Source organism: Myxocyprinus asiaticus, chromosome 22, assembly GCF_019703515.2.
Source record: "Myxocyprinus asiaticus isolate MX2 ecotype Aquarium Trade chromosome 22, UBuf_Myxa_2, whole genome shotgun sequence".
NCBI lineage: Eukaryota > Metazoa > Chordata > Actinopteri > Cypriniformes > Catostomidae > Myxocyprinus > Myxocyprinus asiaticus.
Window position 1 is genome coordinate 22,660,170 of NC_059365.1, and position 9,575 is coordinate 22,669,744.

Sequence of the window (9,575 nt, forward strand, 5' to 3'; positions counted from 1 at the left end):
TTGCTGAGCTTCTTCATCTGCAAATGTATAATGCATAAATTAGCCTACGGCACTAAAATAAAATTAGATGGCAATCGATTAAAGTCAAACTACACAATATTAACATGTTGATTAGTTCAGTTGGTGTTTTACGTCATTAAAAAATTCAATTCTATTTAATGCGGGACATAATAGCCTACAGTTAAGACTGAGATGCATTAGATTAGAATGTTGATATGATTATTCAAAATATTTAATAGGGTATATATGTATTACTGACCTTTAGGTTTTCTCTCCATGTTAACAGATTATCATCGTGTTTTTTGGACGTCTTTTAGGATTTCACAACAAACCTTTGATCGTGGCAGTCACCTCCCCACTCCTGTTCTCCTTCGCCGTCCCATCATTAATTTTCAATATATGACAGTTGACGTAAGAACAAAAAGACAAGACACAAGTATGTAGTTAAGTCAAGGTTTGCAGTAAGCCTAACTCAATAATAGGGAGTGTGAAAACAGAAAGCGAAAGTAACCTTCACACTGGAGGTTGAACATTATCGAGTGCCGCTAGATTTTAAATTAGCATTTTTTTTATCACATTCTTTCTGGTTATATCAGAAATTCCATCTTTCCTTCATGCCAATAGTGTTTAACACTGCTTAACACATGGTGAATTATTGCATTAAGGTCCGTTAACAGCTGTTTTCCCCGTGATGGAGCATTAGTGGAGTGCTCTTGGAGCGAGAGAAAACAATGACGCTCCGGTTTTTTAAAAACCCGCTCCTAGCTCCAGGCAAAATCATGCCGCTCCACTCCTCGCTCCGCTCCCACTCCGTTCCGCTCACATACTCTGATGCCAGAAGGTGGTGACAAATGAGTGTCTTGTGTGAAATGATTTAGCCACTGAATCAACGATCCAAATAAAATTTTAATCCTTTAACATTAGTATGTCTACAGACCTACAAAGAGACTTTAGAGGTTTTAAGTATTATAAGAACAAAGCAAATCTATCATTTCCCTACAGTTTGTGAGCTGCTGAGCATGACTTTTATCAAAAGACAACAATAATAGTTTATAATAATTATGACTTTGAATAACGTCCATACGTTTTTATGTATAAAAAAGCATGTCTGCATATCTGTTCACTTAAGTAAATTGCCTAAGTGTTCTAAGAACACATCAGATCTATCTTTTTTCCTACATTTTGACAACTGCACACCAACAAAGTGGTAAAAAACAGGAGCTGATATTAAAAATAGCTTTACATATTTAACACCGATCTAGTAGTCTGCCTAAATTGGAAAAAACAACCGATCAAACTATTACCTCACAAACATAATCTAAAAAGCATAACTTAATGAAGACTCATACACTGATATAAACTCCACTTACAATGTGTGCTTAAAAGAAGGATTGTCCTTTGTTTTGTTTTTTCTGCAGTACATTTCACGTAATGCTCCCAATCAAGAACGATATGCCGATAAATAACTCATTTGTGTGTTCCTCATCTCTAGATTATTAATTTAGTTCAACATCATTGCTGATAAAAACATGGATAAATGAGCATTGTTGAAAGCAACTTTGTAGAAATGAACAGAGCCGTGTTCATTAGACTGTCTGACTGACGGCCTATTACATAAGTGTTGTTTTGGCTCATGAAACTCACCTGTGATTGGCTTGATGGTCACTCAATCAGCCCAAAGTAACAAAACGCAAAGAATACTGTATACAAATCCACCATTTGGACTTGATATGGGTTTAGCTTGAAAATGTGCGGGGGACCAAATCACCTTTTTAAAGAGTGCCACGCCCTTGCTGAAAAAGTCATGTATGTATGCGCTTTTCAGCCTTGCCGATTGACAGGTAGAACTTTCACTATATATATATATATATATGTTGGTCTATCATTTTTAGTTAGCCAAGGTAATTGTTAGTGGTGTCAACTGTCAACACACTGTAAAACATGATAGCCCCATTAAGTTATGTTAACTTATTTCTCATCTTTAACTCCAATTGTCATGACAAGTTTTGGATATTGAACTCAAGTTAATATGTTTTCAAAAAATTAAACTTAAAGTAATCCCTTGTCTTTTTGGGGGGGGGTGGGGGGGGGGTTTCCCCTTTTTCTACCAATTTGGAATACCCAGTTCCCAATGTGCTCTAAGTCCTTGTGGTCGCATAGTGATTCGCCTCAGTCTGGGTGGCGGAGGACGAATCCCAGTTGCCTCCGCGTCTGAGACAGTCAACCCGCTTGTTGAGCGTGTTGCCACGGAGACATAAGGCTTCACGCCATCCACCGCGGCAACCACACTCAATTCACCATGCGCCCCACCTAGAACAAACCACATTATAGCGACCACGAGGAGGTTACCCCATGTGACTCTACCCTCCCTAGCAACCGGGCCAATTTGGTTACTTGGGGGTCACTCAGCACCCCTGGGATTTGAACTAGCGAACTCCAGGAGTGGTAGCCAGCATATTTTACCACTGATCTACCCAGGCCCCGGTAATCCCTTGTCTTGACTACTTGTGAGTTTTGTCTGGGTTTTCAATGTTGATTTAACTCATGTCTGTAAGTTGAAAAATGGTATGGGGAAGGAGGGGTGATACTGAATGGGAAATACAGAGAAGTTGCTGCCTTTTTGAGTAAGCTGGAGTAGCTGAATTTCTGTTGAGTAACACAAAGGTGGCATGGAGGTGAGTTTGTATTTTTTAATTTATGTTGATAAAATTTAATAACGTTGCCACTTTCTTGAGTGGTGAAAAGTTCAGCACATTGACCGTGCTCTGCAAATGTGACCGCACCAGTTCTGTAAAACATTGGAGAAACCTGGATATTATTTTGATGAAATGGATATTTTTACAACCAGTCTTTATTAGAACCTGTTGTCCTACTAGGAATGAATTCCCAAGCCAATGTTAAAGCTTGTGTAACATTGTTCTTGTTAAAATATATTTTATATTTTTGAGCAGATAAGTTGTAAGTTCAAAATCAAGATGAGAAACAAATTTAAGAAACAATTTAAAAACATTAGTGCTCTTAATTTAAAATGGCAATTGAAATTAATATAGTTTAATTTATCTTAACTTGAAAGTGTGAGTTGAAATAGTGAGGAATTGTATGTTTATTTGACAAGATAATGTGAGTTTTCTTGAACTGATAATGTAACCTAGTAAGTTGTTTTAACTCAGAGTATCATGTTGAAACAACAAATGATCATTAGTTAAACAACTTGTAAAATGTTGAAGAAAGGTTATCTTCAAGTTGAGTTTACTCACGTTTTTAAGGCAGCAGGTGAACTTTCGTTTCTAAGTTTAACCAACTTGAAATGTTTTACAGTGCAGGGCTAAGAGACTAAATGGGGTAACCTCCTCGTGGTTGCTATAATGTGGTTCTCACTCTCGTGGGGCGTGTGGTGAGTTGTGCGTGGATGCCGCAGAAAATAGCGTGAAGCCTCCACACGCGCTATGTCTCCACGGTAACGCGCTCAACAAGCCACGTGATAAGATGCGTGGATTGACGGTCTCAGACTTGGAGGCAACTGAGATTCGTCATCCGCCACCCGGACTGTGGCGAGTCACAACGCCACCACGAGGAATTTGAGCGCATTGGGAATTGGACATTCCAAATCGGGGAGAATTTTTTTTTTTACAAATCTGGAATTTTTGGTAAACAATTACTTTATTAAGCTAAGTGTTTATCTCCTAACTACCGTAGATCTGTATACATGTATTTCTCATTATTCTTATAGAAGCTTAAATTGGTTATCATAACGAATATTATTCTGTAAACAGTTCGATTAGTGTTCGGGTTGTATGAAAAAAATGCTTTTGTTTTGAGTCACTCAAAATTTAGTTGTTTAAATAATTCTTTTAGATTAATTTATTATTATTTAAATTTCTTATTAATTATGTAATTGTTTTTTTTTTTGTGTGTTTTTTTTTTTTTTTTTTTTTGCAATGTACATGTTTTGTTAGGCTTTGTAATTGAATGTTTATTTTGAATTTTATATTATTAAATAAAAATGACAATAAATGCCCATTCTTTGTGTATTTTTTAAATTCTCTTTGTAACTTTATGAACAGGTAAAAAATCTAATGATCACACACAATATAGTCAAATGGATAACAGCTTACAATAAAGTTTCATTTGTTAACATTTGTTAACTTGAAAAACAATGAGCAATACAGCATTTGTTAATCTTGGTTAATGTTAATTTCAACACTTATATATTTAACTTTAGTTCATAAAATATAAATGAACAAAAGAACAATGTTTTACCCATTAACATTAACAGAGATTAATAAATGCTGTTAAAAAAATTTTTATTTGTTAATTCATGAAAACTACTGCATTAACTTATGTTAACACAAGGAACCTTTTTGAAAAGTGTTGAAAAGACTACCATTAAATGTTTTAGATAGTATTCAAATCAAAATTGATGTAAAAACAGCAAATGTTTAATCTAAAAAAAAGCAAATAAACATAAGAAATTATGCTCCAAATGGTAGATGGCGCTAATCTGCTAACATCGCATCGTTCCTGGCGCTGCGGTCCTGAAATTTCTGTGGCTCTGCAGATGTACGTATCTCGATACACATTACAAAATCATAAAATGTTATTAAATATAAAAATAATATACACCTTGTGGTGTTGATATGAAAAATAAAAGTGTGGTTTGTAAACGATAGAGGAAACGGATCATGGGGATGAATTAGCAGTTCTCTTTTCCCCTTGCATATCCCCTGCGAGGTTCCATACTGATCTTTTTTGAATATTCATAAGGTATGTAAGGAACTCATGAGTACTCCTCATTCTAAAAAGGAATTTATGGTATCTGAAATGACCATTTTAACTAGTAAAAATTACATTTTAACATGTAATTATTTCTTTTTAACAGGTAATAATTCAGTTACAGATATCAAGAATGATGGTTTTTACTAAATTAAATTCCATTTTTGATATCAAGAATGTATTTCCAGGGGGCTTGGGTAGCTCAGCAAGTACTGATGCTGATTACCACACCTGGAGTCGCAAGTTCGAATCCAGGGTGTGCTGAGTGAAATCCAGCCAGGTCTCCAAAGCAACAAAATTGGCCCTGTTGCAAGGGAGGGTAGAGTCACATGGGGTAACCTCCTCATGGTTAACTAGTGAAAATTGAATTGTTGATATCAACAATTCATATCCTACATGTGATTAAAAGTCAAAAGGGTGCCAAAACTATGCAATTAAATTTAATCAACAATTAAATTTTCACTAGTTAAAATGCTAATTCTTGAAATCAAGAAAGTACTACTTACTAGTAAAAATAAAAATTTTGATATCAAGCAATGTATTTTCATAGTTAAAATTTTAATTGTTGATATCTGTAAATGTATTTCAGAATGTTACAATTGGGATTTCAGATATCTGGAAATAGATTTCAGATGTCAATAATTTGGAGTTTAATTAATGATATCTAAAAAGTAGTTCTTACTAGTAACAATTACATTACAGATATCAGAAATTAAAATTGTCACTAGTGAAAACTGAATATCTGATATCAAAAATTAGTATTTTTACTAGTTGGAATTCAGTTGTTGAGATCAAAAATGGGCATTTCCACTAGTAGAAATTACATTCTTAATACCAAAAATTATCATTTTTATTAATAAGAAAAGAATTGTTGATATGTGAAATTGGAATTTCAACTAGTAAGAAACTCATTTTTGATATCAATAATTGTGTTTTGAATAGGAGTGAATGACATAGCAGTGTGAATCTTTACTAGTGAAAATTCAATTACAGATATAAAAAATTATGGTTTTTACTAGTTGAAATCTTATTTTTGATATCAAGAATGTGATTTCTGCGAGTGATGATGTAATTTTTGATATCAAGAATTCACATTTTTGCTAGTAAAAATTAAATTCTTGATAGCAAGAATTAACATTCTAACTAGTGAACACTGAATTGTTGATATCAACAATTCATATTCTGTGAATGAATAAAAGTCAATTCGGCTTGCAACAGTCACAGAGATCATTGTGAAATTCAACTAGTGAAAATTCTATTACAGATATCAAGAATTATGGTTTTTACGAGTTGAAATTCCATTTTTGATATCAAGAATGTGATTTCTGCAAGTGATGATGTCATTGTTGTTATCAATAATTCATGTTTTTATTAGTGGAAATGTAATTACTAATATCAATAATTGCCATTTCCACTAGTGAAAATTGTATTCTTGATATCAAGAATTAGAATTTAAACTAGTGAAAAATGAATTGTTGATATCAACAATTCATATCATGCAAATGAATAAAAGCTAAAACAGCTTGCCATACTAACAGACAATTGCCTGTCAACAATGGAGATTGAAAGATGGAGAAATTTGCAGGAAAACAAATAAGAGATAAGGAGTAGGATGGTGTGTGTGTGTGTTTGTGTGTGTGTGTTAACGGCCAAATGTCCTTTAATCCAATAATCATGAGAGGTAATGAAATGTCCATTCTCCCATGAGGCTGCTTAGTTCCCCACTTGATCTATTGTGCAGCAGTCTGCCCATCCACTATGGGTCAGAGAACCAGTCAATGTGTCTCTGTGAATAATCTACAGCTGACCATTGGAAATTTGGTTTTCTTTTATGGAGTTAAGAAACCTTTCTGAGACACCTAGACAACTGCAGTGTTTTGCAGTTACTGTATGTGGTTAAGGGTGTGAATCTGGCATTGAAAAATCATATTGATAGATGAATAATCTAAATATTGGGGTCAATGTTAGGGGGCCTATAGGGTCTATATTGGTTGTGGCCCTGAATGTTGCATTAGCAAGTACACAGTAAAAAATTCACCTAAAAATGTGTTTCAAGTGGTAACATCTAAATCAAATAAATGTTTTATTCAAGTCTAAAAATGCTATTTAGTCTAAATCATCCTGATACAATCCATTAGATTACACCAACAAAAATATTTTTTAAGGGTTTGATCAAGTAGAACTAAATCCTTAAGCTTACAATTGAAGGTTACCACTTTTTTCAGTTTATTATGCATTTTGTCACGTCACTTATTTAGAATTGTTAGAACTGGAATTGTGCATTATATCAAAGTCTTTCTAGCAAGTAAGTCCACTGGCGGCCATTTTTGGAATGCTCTCGGGAAGCTATTTCCAGTCATGAAAGTGCAGCTCCTATCTACTTGAATGGGGAAAGACAGAAATCTCCAAAACAGTTGGTCAAGATTATGATCAAAGAACATATTTCAAATCAGCAGTAAAATTTGACAACACTGGTATCATAAATTGTGCTTCTGTACCTCATATTACGCCAAAAAAATTATTACATTTTCCCGACTTGTATAGCTAATGTTCTTAAGTTGATTGACAGACGATGTTTGTATCTAATGATTGGCTCTTTTACCTGTAAGGCGGGACTTAATTTCTACATCCGTTGACCGTTGGACATTCCAGTTTCTCCAATTAATTTTAATAGAAATTGCCCGTCTCTGCTAAAAATTCTTTGATTAATCCATTTCCTTTTCTAATCTGGCAAAATATTGACCACTTTAAATGCTTTTAAATAAGGAAAAAATAGTATGAATATGGGTCTAAAACCTAGATAAGATGTTAATAATCCTTGTTGGTAGAAGCTCTTAAAATTCTCATAAAGTGACACTTTATGGCAGTTTTGGACTGCCATCCAACAGATGCCAAATTGGAGTAGTTACTTGTCACTCACTAAATATGTTGAAAGCAAAACTGATTAAAGGAAGAATTAGTCATATTCTAGAACAGCATTTTTTATCAAGAAGTTCAGTTGGTGCACCTTCTATGGTCAATAAGAATTTCCTGTGAAACACCTAAAAAGCCATTTTGCACTAGTCATTCTGAGATGAAATACTACCAATCACGTAATGGCATCTCCGAATGCAACAAATGAAATCCAAATAAGCAATAAATTAAATGATAAAACACTACAACATTACAGGGTGTTACAACACCCCCACAGGTTGACCACAAATCACTGATTTATCACTGAAATGGGACGTGTCACTATATTTAATGTGATAAATATTACACAATTCCATGACAGCCTGAGCACAGAAGACCTGGTATGGCTGCTAGCTTTATTCCAACATATCATCACACACTGCTTTAGAAGGGAGGAGGGGGAAATCTCAGATATAAAGAGCCATCATAAATGGATCAAGAGGAGGATATTTCGATCAAAATATAATTCCCTGCCTTCATTTTTTATTTACTTTTCCTTTCATAGTCAAGTGAAAATATATTTTTCATAGACCACAAAGATGAAAAAGGACCAAATACAATGATTTCCATCCTGTGCTTGAAACCTCAGCCCTTGAAAATGGTGGCATTATAAATAGCAAGCTCCATCTCTCACACAAAGCAAACAAATGTCCTTGCACACGAATGAGGGATCAAAACCGATGCATCCAAAAAAATTGAAGAAAATAAAGCAAGGGTTTGGTAAAGACACAATGACTGAATTAGGTTGTTGATTTAAATGTCCACTGCATGCAGAAGTGGGCTCTCCCTTCTGTCTCAGCCTTCGTCAGACAGACTGACAGAAATGCGCGGCAAACAAAGACAGTCTCCTCAGATTGTTCACACACACACACACACACACACACACACCCATAAACACGCACAAACAGGATTCTTCCCCTGCACACACCCCTCTACACAATCATTGTCCAATCTAAAATCTATCAATTTATAAATTTGAAGGATGTGATAAAAAGCTACCGTTTAGTTGCTCAGAATTTGTTTTTCATAATATTTGTATGAAATGCATCATCTGTAAATACATGAACATTTGCACTGAACATATGGCAGGAAATGTTTATTCCTGCATGAAAAAATAATATCCTATATTCTGATGTATTTATATACTCATTCCATAATCCACAAGATCAGAGATAATGAAAAGCAAAGAGGGATTAGGCACAAAGGTGAACAACACAACCAGAAAGATGGATGGGAATATGCTAAGGGGGGAAAAAGCATTCCTTTACCCTTCTGGGTCTGTCCCTCATCCATGTCCTCCTCCATGTTGCCTTGTCCTCCGATTTCGGGGGTCTCTACAATGGTTACCAGTGTTGTGCTTGTGGGTTTAAAGTCTTCTCCTTATACGTCTTCCTTTGCCTGCTTACCACAATAGAGGCTGAGGCTGGGTCTCAGTGCACAAGTCTCTCTCTCTCCCTCCCTCCCTCCCTCTCTCTCTCTTTTTCTCTCACTCTCTCTCTCTCTCTCTCTCTCCCTCTCCCTCCCTTTCTCTCTCAGACTTTCACTCCCTCCTCCCTCTCTCGCTCCTGCTACTACCCTGTTCCTCACAAAGAAGAGCTGCTGTCAACACAGATTTATTTCAGTTGACTTGACTTGTGTGAGGAGGTTCACTGTGGCATCTCAGCTCAGGCTTGTGCAAACCAGAATGTGCCAAGACATTCAGACCTCTATATAGCTCACAACATTTATTTATGTGTATGTGAGGTAACAACCTCAAGTTAAAAAAAACAAAAAAAAAAACATGGATAAGTATATTGAGGAGAGAGAGAGAGAGAGAGAGAGAGATAGATAGATAGATAGATAGATAGATT

The 9,575-nt window shown here is 35.2% G+C and overlaps 1 protein-coding gene across 1 annotated transcript in view; it reads right to left on the bottom strand.

Moving 5' to 3' along the window:
• LOC127412925 (neuronal membrane glycoprotein M6-a-like) overlaps positions 1–9,161 on the bottom strand; it is a 29,985-nt gene extending 20,824 nt beyond the window's left edge. The window contains exon 1 of the mRNA XM_051649652.1: positions 8,994–9,161. Coding sequence (XP_051505612.1) covers positions 8,994–9,030 — 37 coding nt within the window. The 5' untranslated portion in view covers positions 9,031–9,161. The remainder of the gene's footprint in view (positions 1–8,993) is intronic.
• Positions 9,162–9,575: the final 414 nt, after the last annotated feature.